Source organism: Mirounga leonina, unplaced genomic scaffold (assembly GCF_011800145.1).
Source record: "Mirounga leonina isolate KUSES-001 unplaced genomic scaffold, KU_Mleo_1.0 Mir_115, whole genome shotgun sequence".
Taxonomy (NCBI): domain Eukaryota; kingdom Metazoa; phylum Chordata; class Mammalia; order Carnivora; family Phocidae; genus Mirounga; species Mirounga leonina.
In genome coordinates this window covers 97187559-97206010 of record NW_023270268.1, presented here as the reverse complement: position 1 = coordinate 97206010, position 18452 = coordinate 97187559, and the positions used below count along the sequence as shown (strand labels likewise).

The following is an 18452-nucleotide window of genomic DNA, read 5'->3' as shown; positions in this document are numbered from 1 at the left end:
CTAGTCAGTTTGTTAGTACATATCACTGAAATCTCATAACAGTACAATCAGGCAAGTCACATAAACAGTAACTTTCCGTGCTGGAATTCAAACCTCCAGACTAGACCCTAATCATCCCTCTGCTGCTTTTTTCAGAGTCCATGTGTACATCATTGTATAAGGATGCAGTCATTTACTAAAGTCCTTCCAATGTGAATCAGATTTGGGAGGGAAAGAGAGAAATCTATTTATCATTTTCTTCTCTAACTCTAAAGATAATGCAGTTTAGCATTACCTCCTTCATTATAGACAATCTTCTTCTCTCAAGATTAGAAATTTCTGGTTTCTGCCTCTTCCATTTTCTCTTCAAAGCTTTTTCTTGGAGTTCCCAGTGTACTAATGCTCTGTTCTTTGATTTGTGTATTTCATGACGACGTATCTGTACAAAAGAAAAAAATATAAAAGAATGCTTCAGGAAAAAAGAAGTTGCCTATTCAGATGGTGGGACCACCTAATCTAGTTCATCTTTAAAAAATTTTTTTCTGGTCCAACATGTGTATATTTATACATATTCACAACCAAAATTTTCAGTCTTCTAAATCTTCAAATGTGATTTAAAAAAAGAAGAAGTATCTAGAACTAGTAGACCTAGCAAAAAGACAAAATGAAAAAAATATTAATTTCTACTTCCTTTGTACAAGACAATCCAATAAAATGTTATTTTCCAATCTATAGGACAGGATTCATTTAATGGGTGGTAAAATCAATTAGTGGGTCAAACCAACATTTTTAAAATAAAACAGAATACAGAATAGAAAATATTAAGAGTAAATCACACATAAGAAAGTTAAGAATTGTTCTGTTAAACTTTTCAGTTACACATGTTTGTACTGTACAATTACACACACACACACACACACTGAGTACAATGTAAAAGGCACAAAGTCCACTGACTCATCTTTGGCAAAGACACACCCATTTCGTAATACACACGTCACCACCAAAAACTTACAATGCAGTACGTTTATAGCCCTGCAATGGTTGCATTTGGAAGTGGGTCACTGGAAATGCAGAACTCCAGAAAAATGGAATTCCTGAAGCAGAGCTATGAGCCACAGCATAAGAGTTGCAGGAGAAGAGCTCACTGAGGCGGCTAAGGAGTAGGAGCAGACACTGGCTGTACAAGCACTCTGGTATTCAGAGCTATGAAGATGAATAAAATGTACTGCTTTGTTCTCACCATGTAAATAAGAAATCAGTCCATTAAGAGACCAACAACCAAATGCTATGTAAGGGTTCTGAACACAAAAAGCAAATGAAGATGATATTTTTGAGATAATTGGGGTAATATGAATATGGACTTGGAATTAGACAACACCAAAAAATTATTGTTACTTTTGTTAGGTGTGATAATGGCATTGTGGTTATATTAAAAAGTCTATATTTTTAAAAATGCAAACTGAATTATGTTGGCACAAGATGACATGTTCTCTGGGATTTGCTTCAAAATGCTACAGTGAAAGAAGGAAAGGGTATGAAAAATGAACTATGGCAAAATTTTAATCACTATTATATCTGGGTAAACAGTACCTGGGAGATCTTTATACTTTTGTCTCCATTTTCATGTAAATTTGAAATTTTTCATAAAAAAAAATTTTAAGTCAGTAGGGCATCATTATTATCCTCAACAAATATTTAACAAGAATCTACTAGGATTAAGATTTCTAGGTCCACAAAGACATACAAGATATAGCCCTTATGCCTCAAAAGCATTAACAATCTGCCCAGGAAGATAGGGCACATATGGTTGACCCTTTAATGACACGGGTTTTAACTGCACGGATCCACTTGTACATGGATTTTTTCCAATAAATATATAGTACTGTAAATGTAATTTCTCTTCCTTATGATTTTAATAACATTATCTTTTCTCTAGCTTACTTTTTTGTAAGAATACAGTATATAATATATATAACATACAAAATATGTGTTAATCAGCTGCTTATGTTATCGGTAAGGCTTCCTGTCAACAGTAGGCTATTAAATTTTGGGGGAGTCAAAACTTACACAAGAAATTTCTGACGCAGGGGGTGGCACCCCTAACCCCCACAGTGTTCAAGGACCAACTGTACATATAAAGATAAATGAAATGCCTTAGACAACACATACACAATGCCTCATATAGACAGTAAGTATGAGAATAGTTTAGAGGAGATACCAATTGTTGGGCAGCTTCAAAAAACTTCAAACTTAGTACAAAACTATAATAATCAAGAAAATGTTGTGTGGCATAGGATGGACACATAGATCAGTGGAATAAAACTGACAGCCCAGGGGCGCCTGGGTGGCTCAGTCGTTAAGCGTCTGCCTTCGGCTCAGATCATGATCCAGGGTCCTGGGATCGAGCCCCGCATCGGGTTCCCTGCTCTGCGGGAAGCCTGCTTCTCCCTCTCCCACTCCCCCTGCTTGTGTTCCCTCTCTCTCTGTGTCTCTCTCTGTCAAATAAATAAATAAAATCTTTAAAAAAAAAAAAAAACTGACAGTCCAAACTAAACCCTTATGTTTACAGACAATTGATTTTCAGCAAGGGTGTCAAGATAATTCAATGGAGAAAGGACAGTCATTTTAACAAACAGTACATGGACAACAGGATATCCATTTAGAAATGAATGAAGATGGACCCCTATCTCACTATATACAAAAATTAAGTCAAAATGGATCAAAGACCTAAATATAAGAGCTAAAACTACAAAACTCTTAGAAAGAAACATAGGTGAAATTCTTTGTGAATCTTGGGCTAGACAATGGTTTCTTAGATATGATACAAAAAGGACAGTTGATGAACAAATAAATAAACTGGAGTTCATCAAAATTAAAAGTTTTTGTGCTTCAAAGAATACCATCAAGAAAATGAAATGACAACAAACAGAATGGGAGAAAATATTTACAAATCATATATCTGATAAGGAACTTGGACCCAGAATGTGTACAACTCAACAATAAAAACACAAGTAATCCAATTTTTAACTGGCTAAGGAATCTGCATAGACATTTCTCCAAAGAAGATAATACAAATGGCCAATAAGCACACAAAAGGACGTTTAACATCATTAATCACTAGGGCAAATCAAAAACACAATGAGATTCCACTTTATACCCACTTAGGAAAACTAAAACTAAAAATATGGTAATAACATGTGTTGGCAAGGGATATGGAAACATTGGAACCCTCATGCCTGCTGGCAAGAATGTAAACAGTGAAGCCACTTTGAAAAACAGTTTGGCAGCTCTTCATAAAGCTAACTGTAGAGATACCATATGACCCAGCAATTCTACTCCCAGGTATACAACAAGAGAACTGAGAACATATGTTCACACAAAACTTGTACACTAACGTTCAGAACAGCCTTATTCATAACAGTCAAAAAGTGAAAACAATCCAAATGTCCAGCAACAGACGGGTATATCCATACAATGTAACAGTATCAGCAATAACAGGGATGAAGTACTGACACATGCTACAACATGGAGGGGCCTTGAAGACATTATGTTAGATACAAAGGACACACATTGTATTCCATTTACATGAAATGTCCAGAATAGGGGCGCCTGGGTGGCTCAACTGGTTAAGCGTCTGCCTTCAGCTCAGGTTATGATCCCAGGGTGCTGGGATCGAGTCCCACATCAAGCTGCCTGCTCAGCAGGGAGTCTGCTTTTCCCTCTCCCTCTGCCCCTCGCCCTGCTTGTATTCATGCTCTCTCTCTAAAAAATATATAAATAAAATCTTTTAAAAAATAATTTTAAAAAAAAATTGTCCAGAATAGACACATCCATAGAGACATAAAGAAGATTAGATATTGAGGAAGAGGGGCATATGGGGCATATGACTGTTAACAGGTACAGGGTTTCTTTCAGGGAGTGATGAAAATGATCTAAATTAGAAAATATGAATATGAATATACTGAAAACCAATGGATCGTACACATTAAAAGGGTGGATTTTATGGTATGTGAATTGTATTTCAATAAAGCTGCTTTTTTTTTTTTTTTTAGTCTATAGCAGAAACCTTTTTTTTTTTTTTTTTTTTTTTAGCAGAAACCTTTTTAAAAGTAAGACTTGAACTAGGGTAAGGGAGCAAAGTAAGATTTGAATAGGTAGACAAGAAGGTAGAGAAACTGTTCCAAGTAAAGAAAATCACATGAATTGAGGCTCAACTGTGGAAATATACATGGCATATTCAAAGAATAAATTAGTACATTGACTAGACCAGTATGCTTGCATACGGAAGTAACAGTAAGTAAGGCTAGAGATACCTACAGATAGTAGAAGACAACAGGTGTATACAGGGCAATACTGGAGAGATTTGAACAGAGAGATTTGAAACCAAACCTATCTAATAAAATTTTAATACATGCTAAGTGACATTCCTAGGTAAAATCAGGAAGTCCAGATGATATGCTTTTCAATTTCATATAGACATAAGCAAGATTAAATATAACTGAAGAACTTCCAGGAAGTACCTCTGGTTTCTATTCTGAAGGTCAGAAACCCAATATCAAATAAAACATTGAACAAATCTTAACTTTTGATATTAAACTTACCAGATCTTCAGGAGTTGCCCGATGAACTGTTAGGTCATTCACAGTATTCTGCAAAAAAAGAACTTTCTTTAAAGAAAAAGTTTTCTTACAAAATATTAGGATATACTGGATTTTTTTAAAAATAGGATTTCAATGTTTATTCACTTTCTTTGGGTAATTTTCTTACAGGAAAAATTTTCTTTAAACTAGGTTAAAAACATTTAAAATCAATTTTAGTTTATTTTTGATAAATTCATTTTCCTTTTTTTTTTAGAGGCCTTTTTAAAATTTTTTTAACTTTTTTTTTTAAGTAATCTCTATACCCAACGTGTGGCTCAAACCCAGGGCTCTGAGATCAAGAGTTGCATGCTCTACTGACTCAGCCAGCCAGGCACCCCATCAAAAGCTTTCTTTTATTAGTTTAAGCCTGGTACACCTTTTTTCTCCCACATGCCAAATGGGCCTCAGTTAAAAAATTATGTACTTAACTAAGCATGCTAACCTCCAAGAAACCTTTCTTTGAAGAGTTAAGGGATTTGTCTGATCATCACATTTAGCAAGATAAAATTGCTATTTTAAATTGAAATAAAATTATTTCTATTTTTACATAATACATAAAACAAAAGTGTTTATTTAAATTAAAATGAAATGTTAGTTTTATTATTCAAACTTCTTACCATATTTGTTCACATTCTTCAGAGAGTTATGTCACACCTATGAACTTACATTGTTCATTTATATGTGGTCAGGTACGAGTACATACTAGATTTTAAAGGCTGAAAACAGGGGCGCCTGGGTGGCTCAGTCGTTAAGTGTCTGCCTTCAGCTCAGGTCATGATCCCAGGGTGCTGCGATCCAGCCCCATATCAGGCTCCCTGCTCCGCGGGAAGCCTGCTTCTCCCTCTCCCACTCCCCCTGCTTGTGTTCCCTCTCTTGCTGTGTCTCTCTCTGTCAAATAAATAAATAAGATCTTTAAAAAAAAAAAAAAAAGTCTCTTAAAAAAATAAAAATAGGGACGCCTGGGTGGCTCAGTCGGTTAAGTGGCTGCCTTCAGCTCAGGTCATGATCCCAGGGTCCTGGGATCGAGTTCCACATTGGGCTCCTTGCTCAGCAGGGAGCCTGCTTCTCTCTCTGCCTAAAGCTCCCCCTGCTTGTACTCACTCACTCTCTCTCACCTATGCTCTCTCTCTCTAGCAAATAAATAAATAAAATCTTTAAAATAATAATAATAATAAATAAATAAATTAAAATTAAAATTAAAAAAAACAGAGGCTGAAAACAGATTCAAAGTCCTGGGATGAAAAAGACTTCCTGTCCAGGAACCAGTATTCTCAATTTAAATATTAATATGGATTATTTTTAGTTTTCTTATTAAAAAATAATAGGCTATTTTTAGGTATCTTACAGAAAATAAGCACTAAATTTACCAAGCAGGCATATATTATATTAAAACAACGAATAAAACAGGGTAGTTATGTAATTCAAAATGAGTAAGTTTAACTAAAATTGTAGTTTTCAAACTGCATTCCAGAGAATGAGGCACCTCTAAAGATTCCTAAAAGATAAGCTGTTATCACTATAGAGGGGTTAAATTTGTGTGCATGCAAACAACTTAAGCATAGAATATATCATACATAATAAGGGATAACGTTTGAGGGCACTGTATAATTTCATAAAACGTGAAAACAGTCACTTATGTAAAAGGCACTAAACCAACATGGCAGGTCTACCACACCCCACAACCCCAGGAGCTACCATTATTATTCTGGTCCATGTAAACAGTACCCCTTGGGATTGTGCAATGCATAACCTACACAGCTTGAAGTAGCTGCCCAGCAATCTGGCCCTCTCCAAAGTGACTTCAGCCATTTTGTTATACAGATTTGGTAAGGCAGGAAATAAAACAAGTTAGAGTTCTACTTCCAACAGATACACAGAGAACTGGATCTGGTGAAATAGATTCTGATATCTTCAAAGACTTAACTTTTTGGCCATAGTTTATATTTAGCTCAAGGGTTTTCTATACTAAAACTGTTATTCCTTTCATATTAATTTAGAAAAGCACAAGATATAACCATAAGATCTTGAGATTTTTAATAATCATAATAAAATTCAGGCATATAAGGGATATGCTTGGACTTAGTTCTCATGGGCGAAAATATAATTTCATTAATACTACTACTGCTTAAAATGATTTTCTTCTGAAATGGCTTTTAAATATAATTTATAAGCCATTTCAAAAACCATCTCACTATTTTTATCAAAATAGTATTATTCAGTTTGATCTCTCCTCCTTCATTTACTATTTACTCCCAATGACTTAAAACTACTTCCAAGCTTAGTCTACAAAAAACAGATTTTTCCAGCACTGGAGATAATAAAAAGCAAATGAGGAAAATGCAATTTCAAATGGTGGGTTTCAATTATATTTTGAGCAATAGCAGCAAATCAAAATAAATACTAAACTTCCCATAGTAACCACTCTGAAGTGGGTAACTTTTAAGTTATCACATGCATTTTTTTCCTTTTAATCAGTTTCATTGCCTTAGAATCACACCCTAATAATATTTTATAGCCAATCAGATGACAACAAAGCAATATAAACGTAGGTTAAGTCCCCTGAGCCACTTCAAAAAGGCTGTCAGTTTGCCCAGAAGTTTCCAAGTCCAAAAGAATCCCTGAGATCCAAAGTAGTCCCTAACTAGTTGCTCTCCACAACAGAAAGAAAAGACACCTAAAGTGTCACGGTTCAAACTAAAGTACCAAGCTGTGAAAGATAAAGATGCCCTTGATAATACCAAACAGTAATCAGAGTGGGAGCCAGGGATCCTATCTCCCAGGTACTTGAGACTTGTCTTACATCTTAAGAGAATCTTTGTACTGAAACTGACCAGCTTCTGGAGGTGAAAAACAAACAGTCCAAGAAGTAAGAGAGCAAGAATCACCCGCTTTTTCAGCCAAAAATGCCGCTCATATGATTATGATGTCACTGGTTGCTATGGGCAAATCTTTAAAAAGTACCAAAAAAAATTCAGACTTCAGTGACACAGGTTAGCTCCAGTTGCCTTAAAGCAGTGTGTTCTCAAAGTGGAGGACAAGGCGACTTTTTAAAAACATACTCCCCACCCTCTTAAGATTCCCTCTTCAAAAGAGGTACAGGTTATGACCTTGACATGTGGATTCTTAAAAAATCCCCAAAGGATTCTGCTCTTCCTTCCAGGATCTGGGATATAACGCGCCCAGAAATCCATTCCACCCTATCACATTCAGAGCACTGTCTCAAGTGACCAGGGCCATGTCATCACATCTATTCCTCCAGAGCAATCTGACAGGTTTATTATCCCATCTAGACTTACATCCCATTCTTGCTTCACTGATGTTTTCTTCTTCTTTACCTTCAGCACTTTCCTTCCTCCTCCCCGAGGACCATAACGGTTCACTCTGACAAGTGACATCTAGAAGCAATAATCATATCAAATTTTTAAAATACAAGAAAAAGTGGTAATTAAGTATCACTGGATGGGGACAAAGACATCTAGGAAAATAAACTTTAAAGTGTCAGAAGAAAAATTTAAGCATAATGAAAGAACCATCTACCAAAATACTTGGTTCTTTCACTTCACAATTAGAAAGCTGTACTGATAACTATGATAAAACAGGTTTCAAGTTGATAACTTATGTATATTTGCTTAATAAAGAACTCCAGGAATACAAATTATGACTTAAAGCACAGACCTACGACAACAGGCATAAGCTTTGTCATCAGTTACAAACTTCACCATTAACAGAGAAAATGTCAGGCGCCTGGGTGGCTCAGTTGGTTAAGCGACTGCCTTCGGTTCAGGTCATGATCCTGGAGTCCCTGGATCGAGTCCCGCATCGGGCTCCCTGCTCGGCAGGGAGTCTGCTTCTCCCTCTGACCCTCCCCCCTCTCATGTGCTCTCTCTCATTCTCTCTCTCTCAAATAAATAAATAAAATCTTTAAAAAAAAAAAAAAACAGAGAAAATGTCAGTCACAGGCTAACAATCTGAAAGCAAAAGGAAAAAGGCAAAGAGCACTTAAAATCACTACCAGATACATATGTGTTTACCTAAAAAAAGGTGGCTAAATTTTAGAGAACAAATGAGTTATATCATTTCTAGTATATTTCCACACAATACTAAGTGGGGGTAATTACTGATACTAAACTAGCATTTGGAAATTGCCAACATTTGCTTGGCACTCTTAAAATAGCAATGCTAAGGACACTGGACTAAAACACTGGACTAAATATCACACAAAATTAGAATAAGACTCATAGTCCCTGTACACTAGGATTTTACAATACATATGTGTGACTTTTAACAAGCAACACATATACATGACACCTTTTCTAAAACTTCATTACACACTTTCATTACAGAACTTTCGAGCTGACCCCCTTATTCCAAATTATCCTAAAATAAAGATGGTAGTATCTTCCTTAAGTACATTTAAAAAAAATGATTTAGTAATTAAAAACATCTAAATGCAAGTATTTTCAAGAGCTTCTCCTCAGTCCTCTTTGCTTTGTCTTGTCAATCACATTGACTCCTCAAACATGTTATCTGTTTTCAGGGTTCACAATCCGGCAAAAGAGATAAGTGACATTTAAGAATAACATTTAATTGGTTTATGATGATGGTAATGAGGACAGTGGAGGTGGTGATAATGATGGCATTAGCTAACACGAGTCAGGTACTGTTCTAAGCAAGCTCTTCCCACACAGTATTTCCTTTAATCCTAACAGTAATTCCATTAAGTATTTACTATTTATTTTACAGATGAGAAAGCTAAGGGACAAAGAACTAACCAACCGTGAAGGTCACACAGTAAGTGGCAGAACCATAAATGCCATTTTAAAAGATAAGGAATAGAGGAGTGCCTGGAACAGAGGCTCAGTTGGTTGGGCAACCAAATCTTGGTTTCCTCTCAGGTCACGATCTCAGGTCAAGAGATGGAGCCTCGTGTCAGGCTCCACATGCTCAGCGGGGAGTCTGCTTAAAGATTCTCACCTTCTACCCCTCCCCCCACTCATGTGCGTGCACGGTCTCACTCTGTCTCTGTCAAGTAAATAGAAATACCTCTTTTTAAAATAAACAGGGCGCTGGGTGGCTCAGTCAGTTAAGCATCTGCCTTCAGCTCCGGTCATGATCTCAGGGTCCTGGGATCAAGCGCCTCCCCCGCTTCGGGCAACCTGCTCAGTGGGGAGTCTGCTTCTCCCTCTCCCTCTGCGCCTTTCCCCTGCACGTACTCTATCTCTCAAATAAATAAAATATTTTAAAAATAAACAAACAAGTAAAAGATACAGAATAGAATAGAACTAAAAATCCAAAACAAACCCTTCCATTTATGGTCAGTTTTTCTTTTTTTTTTTTAATTTTTTATTTAAATTCAATTAGCCAACATATAGTACATCATTAGTTTCAGAGGCAGTGTTCAATAATTTATCAGTTGCGTATACCACCCAGTGCTCATCACATGTGTGGTCAGTTTATTTTCAACAGAGGTGCCAAGAAACAATTCAACAGAGAAAGAACAGTCTTTTTGATAAATGGTGCTGGCACAACTGGAGATCCATATGAAAAAGAATGAATTAAGACCTCTACCTCACAACATATGTAAAAATTAACTAAAAATAAGTCACCAACTTCAATGTAAGAGCTAAAAGCACAAAACTCCTGATAGAAAACATAAGCATAAATCTTCATGAGGCAATGGTTTCTAGCTATAACACTAAAAGCACAAGAAACCAAAGAAAAAATAAAGTGGACCCCATCAAAATTTAAAACTTTTGTGCTTCAAAAAATACCATCAAGAAAATGAAATGACAGCTAACAGAATGGGAGAAAATATTTGCAAATCCCATCTGATAAGAAACCCGGATCCAGGATATATAAAAGAAACTTAAAATTCACCAATAAAAACACAAATATTCCAATTTTTAAATGGCTAAGGGAGCTAAATAAACATTTCTCCAAAGAAGATACTACAATTGGCCAATAAGCACATGAAAAAATGATCAGCACCATTAGGCTTTAGGGAAATGCAAATCAAAACTACAATGACATACCACCTCATATCCACTAGAATGGTTATAATCAAAAAGGTGGAAATAACAAGCGTTGGCGAGAATGTAGAGAAACTGGAATACTCATTTGTTGTTAGTGGGAATGTAAAATAGCATGGCCATGTTGGAAAACAGTTTGGCAGTTCCTGAAAAAGTTAAACTCAGTTACCACAATTCTAGTCCTAGGTATATGCCCAATAATTGAAAACTTACGTCAATACAAAAATTTGCACATAAATGTTCATAGCAACATTATACTCTTAATAGACAAAAAGTAGAAAAATCCCAAATGTCTACCAGCTGGTGAATGGATAAATAAAATATGGTATATCCATACAATGGAATATTACTTAGCAATATAAGGAAGTAATGATATATGCTATAGCATAGCATATGAACCTTGAGAATATTAAGGTAAGAAAAAGAAGCCAGACACCAAAGGCCGTATATTGTATGATTCTATTAATATAAAATGTCTAAGGTTAGGCAACTCCACAGAGACAAAAAATAGACAAGCTGTTGGCAGGGTCTGGAAAGAGGAGGGAATGGAGAGTAATTGCTAATGGGTATGGGGTTTCTTTTTGAGGTGATAAAAATGTTCTAAAACGAGCCAGTGGTAATCAATGCACAACTCTGTAAATTTATTTAAAAGCTCTGAACTGTAGACTTCTAAGGGGTAAATTTCATGGTAAGTTATATCTTAATAAAGCTATTATTTTTAAAAAGACATGGAAAAATATAACAGTTGTTCAGAAACAGTTTCTAATGTATTTTACTCTTTAAATAATGTATTTTACTTTTTAACTCTTTTACTCTTCAATTTACTCTGCAGAAATAAAGAAGAATCATAAAATGTCACTAAATCTGTTGGATGAATTATACATCCATTAAAACTGTATTAAGAAAAATGTTTAGGGGTGCCTGGGTGGCTCAGTCATTAAGCGTCTGCCTTGGGCTCAGGTCATGATCCCAGGGTCCTGGGATCGAGCCCCGCATCGGGCTCCCTGCTCGGCGGGAAGCCTGCTTCTCCCTCTCCCACTCCCCCTGCTTGTGTTCCTGCTCTCGCTAATTCTCTCTCTCTGTCAAATAAATAAATAAAATCTTTAAAAAAAAAAAATACTGAACAAATGCCTGAGTATTATTTGTGGTAACGTGAACAGGTTTCAACTTTAGCATAAGAAAATGTAACATCCAAAAAAACCCCATATTCACTGACAAAAACAGTGAATGTGTTCCCCCAAAATTCATGTTGAATCCTAACCCCCAAAAGTGATGGTATTAGGAGGTGGGGCCTTTGGGAAGTGGGGCCTTTGGGAGGCAGAGCCCTCATGAATGGGACCAGGGCTGTCATAAAAGAAGCTCCAAAGAGCTCCCTAACCCCGTTCACCATGTGAGAACACAGCAAGAAGATGGTGGCTAGGAACCAGGAAGACGGCCCTTACCAAACATGACCGTCCTGGAGACTTGATCCTGGACTTCACAGCCTCCAGACTGTGAGAAAAAAATTTCTCGTTTATAAGCTACCTAGTGTCCGGTATTTTGTTATGGAAGTCTGAATGGACTACAACAGCCTACTACTGTTCCCTTTTTTTTTTTTTTAACTTCAATTGAGCCTAGCAAAGCTGGCTGTGGTTACTCTAAGATGAAATGCAATGAATAATGCCATCGTATGACCCCTTACCCTTGAGTTTGGACAGGATCCACGATTTGTTCTGGGTTTTTTCCCCCTGTGATTTGTTTTATCCAATAAAACAAGGCAAATGTGAGAAGAGGTCATTCCTACGATTACATTACGCTATACAAGTCTCTGTCTTACAAGAGCAGAGCAAGAGGGCGCCTGGGTGGCTCAGTTGGTTAAGCGACTGCCTTCGGCTCAGGTCATGATCCTGGAGTCCCGGGATCGAGTCCCACATTGGGCTCCCTGCTCAGCAGGGGGTCTGCTTCTCCCTCTGCCCTCTTCCCTCTCGTGCTCTCTGTCTCTCATTCTCTCTCTCTCAAATAAATAAATAAAATCTTTAAAAAAAAAAAAAAAGAGCAGAGCAAGAGAGTGTCTCCTGCTGGCCGTGAAGAAGCCAAATGCCACAGTGACTGGCTGTGAAAAGGGCCACAGGGCCAGGAACTCAGACAACTGTGGGCAGCCGGAGGGGAAAGTCAGTCAAGAGACCCCTCAGGCACACAGTCCCAGGGAAATGAATTCTGCCAAGAACCTAAGTGAGGTGAGCCTCGAAGCGGACTTTTCCCAAGCTGGGTTCTAGATGAGAATGCAGACCATCAACACCTTAATCAGAACTTTGTGAGACCCTAAGCACCTTACCCAGCTAAACCATGTCCAAATTCCTGCCTCACAGAAATCATGACATAATTAATGAGTATTGTTTTGAGTCACTAGGTTTGTGGTAATTTGTTATACAGCGTAGGAGACTAATATACTGGCCAACTCTAAATTCCAGCCTGTGTGTGCTAAGATCACAAAGGGAGAACTAAGCTGTAACGTGGGAACCACCCTTGCACTGAGAAGTGTTCTCTTAAACATCATCAATACAAGTGGGCATATTTTTCTTAACCCAGGATCAGACTCTGTGGTCTAACAAAGAGCTTTTGAGCTATTTACAGAAATCAGATATCGTAAGGGAGCTATAGTTTACATGCTTAAGTGTGAGACTGTAGAGATATTCTGATGGTTTATAGTACTAAGGAATATAAAATCAGCACAGCCCAGAAAATCTAGGCCTATTTGAAAAAAATCTAAAATATTAATACTTTCCTGATAAAATTATTTGAAAAAAATCTAAAATATTAATACTTTCCTAACTGATAAAATTATTGGAAAACCCTTTCCAACTCTAAAGACTCCCACTCCTGTTTCCACGACACTCTCTCGGTTTCTCTCCTATTCGTCTCCTCTTTGCAGGCTCTGTTGGCCCCTCAGATACCACATAATCAAAAAGCTGCACACAGTTCTATCCCAACCCTCTTATCTTTCCATTGGATACCCTCTCTCTTCATCCAATCATTGTTTTTGAGAATCTGTCACATGCCAGACACTGACCAGGCACGGGAGATAAAACAGTAAACAGGTCTAATATGGTACAAGCTCTCATGGAGCTTACTAGAAAGTAAGAAAGGAGTTCACATCTTCCCTCAGTGATCTCACTCATACCCTTGAACAAAGCTACAAATGCACTGGGCACATAAACACACTGTGAAAATGAGCCCCAAATTAAGGATCCACATTTTTCCTCAACACACCAAATGCTCATTTCCAACTGCTTTCTGTGTCTATCTCCCAAATATCTCACATACAATGTAGTCAAAAATACAGCTTATCATCCATGTCCCCTCCCCACCAACCTCTAGTTCTTGATATATAATTGGCATGCTCAGTAAATGTCTGAACTCAACTGAACTTACAGAATTACCATCCTTCTGGTTGCTCCAGTTTAAAACCCTAGCATCACCTTCTATTCCTTCTTGTCTGTTAGCCAATCAGATACCGGAATCTATTCATTCTTTTCCTGAAATACCTCTCTCATCTGTCCCCTCTTCATCTCTACTACAAATGTTTTTGTCCAAACTCTTTCTCCTAATTGAACTTCTTCACTCATTTGCCACTTTATTACCCATTATTTCAACAAATATTTTGAAAGCACCTGCCAAGAACCAGGCACAAAATACAACAAGAAAGTAAAATAGTCTGCACCCTCACAGAGCTTAGGGTTTATGAGAAGACCACAATTAAAATGAGTAATTACAGTGTCATGTTAATACCTAGCTTACTCTACACAGTAAGAAAAGACCACTATATCCCTCTAATTGCTCCCAAAATGTTTAAGCTGAGAGCTAAAGTATGAATAAAGCTAGAAGTGGGGGAAAGAATGTTCCAGGAGGGAGAAAAGGCATTTACAAAGGGTTTGAGAAGTTCAGTTTGACTAACAGATTTGAAAAGGTGAGAGGCTAGAAAGAGGTTACAAAGAAAGGCAGAGGACAGATCATGGCCTTCTAAGCTACAGCAATTTAAACACTATCCTAAAGAACCCATAGGAAGCCACTGGAGGATATCAGGTAAGGAGAGTTACGATGAGATTTAGCAAATCCACTCTGGCTAGTGGAAAACCGACCAAAGGGAAACAGGACCCCTTTCCAAACACTGTCCCTGCAATCAGTATTTTACCCCGATATAAGGATAGAGTATAGCCCTCGGCCCTTTACTTTCTTCCCCACAAGATTTTAATGGCTCCCCCCTACAGAGAGGAATCCAATATGCACTCGGACCCTCTGCCCTCCTTGTGGTCCGGCTGACCCTCCTTAACAGTCTGTGCTCCTCTCACCCTCCCACACATAAAACTCTGCCTTCACAAGTCGTTCCACCCACCCTTTCTGCTCCGCGTGGAACACCCTTCAGATTTTCACTCCCTTCTCCAAGCCTAACTCCACTCACTAATCAAAACTCACTCCAGCGGCCCCTCCTGATAAACTCTTTCCTGACCATCCAGTCGACTAACATGACGCTCCCTGTCCCCAAGTACCCCGGGTAGCCTGTCTCCTGCTAGACTGCAAATTCCTTGATAGCTACAATACGGTACCCCCCAACTCCCAGCTCTGTGCACAAGTTCCCGACAGCGCTGCGCACACTCAGGGTGCGCCTCAGGGGAGCGCGCTAGACACCAACACACCCAGACACTCATCCTGACACACACAAACACTCGCAAAACACAGAGTCACGGCGCGCTTTCCGATGTAGGGATCCTCCACCCAGGCGCCTAGAGCCCCAGGGAACAGAAGGGAGACGCCACCACCGTTTTCCCCGCCCTGCAGCCCGGTCCCTAAGGCTCGCAGGGGCTACAGGCTGCAGGCCTCCGCCACGTCGTCTCAACCTGCCTTGCCGTTTCCCGACGGCCTCCTCCACCGCCACTAAAACTTCAGGCTCCAGAACCGCCCAGCCCGCCACAGGTTAACGCAGCCCGCAACTTCCGGGATGTTGCCTAGGCTACCCGAGCCCCGCCCCCACTCCCTGGCGTATATCCGGTGAGGCCAGTGCGCAGGCGCCTCCCAAAGTCTGGCAGAAATTATAAGACGAGTTGGCTTCTGTGCGTCCTTCTTTCTTTCCCGTGCTCTCTGGAAGGTTCAGGGCAAAGCTGTGGAGGGGTCGGCATGTAGCACTAGCCAGTTTCTCGTGAATTTTGTAAAAGACAGATGTCGCTCTCCACACCAAGCTTCACATATAACATTTACTTTCACCTTTTTTTTTTCCCCAAAAAAATGTTTATACTGTCTACATATGTGCCACAGACTATGGTAGGTCCTGCGGGACCTAAAAACAGTCAAGATCCCTGTCCTCAGTAGGCTAACTGCATAGTAGTAAACAGCTATCAATGACACAAATGTAAAATTAGAACTGTGACAAGTACTAGAAGATACTTACTAGATACTAAATTTATAGGAGTATTTGTAGGAATTATTCAGGAAAACTGAAAAGTAGATGAGTCAGCTACCAGGGAAGAATAAAACATCCCTGCAGAGGGAGGCACATATGCGAAGCTGTGTGGCACGTGCAAAGAACTGGAAGAAGTTCAGCGTATCTGAAGATGAGAGAGCAGTGGGAGCTTGGTGTAAGGGAAGCTGATTTAATAGGCTAGAGCCAGGACAGGAAGAGCTGTGTGGGCCATGTGAAGGACTTTACAAGCATTTTATTTGAAAACGGAGTTAATTTGCTCCAATATGACAGCTTCCTTTAGTCCCTGGTTTTCTACTGTTAAGACACATCCATACAGGGATCAGCAAATACATATTCAGCACCTTCTAGATGCTAAGAACTGCCTTCTAATAGTTTCCACTCTGATTGGGAAATAGATATTACATCTATTGATGTAGATATATTCACTGATGAATCAATATAATCATTCCCTGCATACATCCTCAACTCCCTTCCCCTCTCTGAATTACTGTAATACTGGGCAAAGCCACAATTCTGGCCTTAGCAAAACTACATATTAAGTGCCTGCACTTTGCAACTGAAACTGGAAGAAGAAAAACACCCAACCATGTTGACTTTAAATTCATGATCACTAATTTTAAGTGTGCCCTTTAAGATGCCCAAAAACCATATTAAAGTTCCCCCTCCACTGATTTCTCCTACCTTCCTACATGACAACTTTATACCTTCTATCACATCCAACATATCATCCTCTATCCTCAGTCTCAGCCAGTGATCTTGCTTCCTAATTCATTGAACACTGAAGCAATCTGAAGAGAATTTCCATAAGCTCCCATTGCTAATTCAATCCTTCTATCGCATCTTTACTCACAAACCTGCCTTCCAAAAGCTTAACAAAACCTAAACACAAGAAAGATGAAGAGCATTACATCAGTGTACATAATAAATTACACATTAATAAACAGTGATAATAAAAAATTTTAAAGCACTCAGAGAGAAACATTACAGAGAAACAAAAATAAGGATAATATATTTCTCATTAGAAACATTGCAAGTGAGAAGACAGAACAGTTAAATATATTGAAAGGAAAAAAAAACTGTCAGCCTAGAATTCTATATCTGACAAAAATATCTTTTTTTAAATGAGGATAAAATAAAGATGCTTCCACACATAACTGATAGACTTTATCACCAGCAGATCCTCACTATGAGAAATGTTAAAATAAATACTTCAAACAGAAGGACAGCAATACCAGATAGAAATCTGAATCTACACAATGAAGAGCACTGGAAATAGCTGTAGGAGTAAATATATACAATTATTTTTCTTATTATTTTAATTCTTTAAAAGTAACTATTTAAATAAATATAATAAAAATGTATTGTGAGGTTTAAAATATGTGTAAAAGTAAAATGCATGGCAACAACTGCATAAAGGCCAGAGGGGAAAAATGGAAGTCTGCTACTATAAGATTCTGATATTATTCCTGATGTGTATAATATTACTTGCAGGTACACTGTAATAAGTTAAATATGTATATCATAAAACCTAAAGCCACCATTAAAACACTAAATACTAAAAATACTAAAAATTACTTGACTAATCTAAAAGTAAGCAGAAAAAGTCCAAAAAAAGGAAACAAAGGGGGCACCTGGGTGGCTCAGTTGGTTAAGCGACTGCCTTCGGCTCAGGTCATGATCCTGGAGTCCGGGGATCGAGTCCCGCATTGGGCTCCCTGCTCGGCAGGGAGTCTGCTTCTCCCTCTGACCTTCCTCCCTCTCATGCTCTCTGTCTCTCATTCTCTCTCTCTCAAATAAATAAATAAAATCTTTAAAAAAAAAAAAAAAGGAAACAAAGAACAGGTGGGAGAATACAAAACAAATAGCAAGATGATAGATTCATATCAATTATTACATGAAATGTAAATGGTCTAAATACCCCTATTAAATGGCAGAGATTGTCAGATTAGATTTTTTTTAATTGCTGTCTATTAGAAGAAACATACATGAATATAAAAACTGAATTTTAAAGTACAAAGAAAGATATATCATGCCAACACTGGTCAAATGAAGTTGGAATGGCTTCATCAGTATTACATGAACTAGTTTTCAGAGCAAAGAATATTACCAGGGATTAAAAAAAAAAAATCATTTCATGATGGCAAAGAGGACATTAAGTCAAAAGTATATAAAAATCCTAAATATTATTCACTTAATAAGAGAGCTTCAAAATAAATGAAGCAAAAACTGATGGAACTGCAATATAAAATTAAAAGTCCACAATTACAATCAGAAATTTCAATGCCCTTCACTGAACAATTTATAATACAAATAGGCAGAAAATCAGCAAGGTTATAAAAGACTTTACAA

At 37.9% G+C, this 18452-nt stretch overlaps 1 protein-coding gene across 1 annotated transcript in view; it reads right to left on the bottom strand.

The window, feature by feature from the left end:
- Nucleotides 1-15623, bottom strand: part of SPICE1 (spindle and centriole associated protein 1) — a 52525-nt gene extending 36902 nt beyond the window's left edge. The window contains exons 1-4 of the mRNA XM_035000154.1: nt 15527-15623; nt 7916-8014; nt 4581-4628; nt 275-418 (exon numbers count right to left, since the gene is read on the bottom strand). Coding sequence (XP_034856045.1) covers nt 275-418; nt 4581-4628; nt 7916-8014 — 291 coding nt within the window. The 5' untranslated portion in view covers nt 15527-15623. The remainder of the gene's footprint in view (nt 1-274; nt 419-4580; nt 4629-7915; nt 8015-15526) is intronic.
- Nucleotides 15624-18452: the final 2829 nt, after the last annotated feature.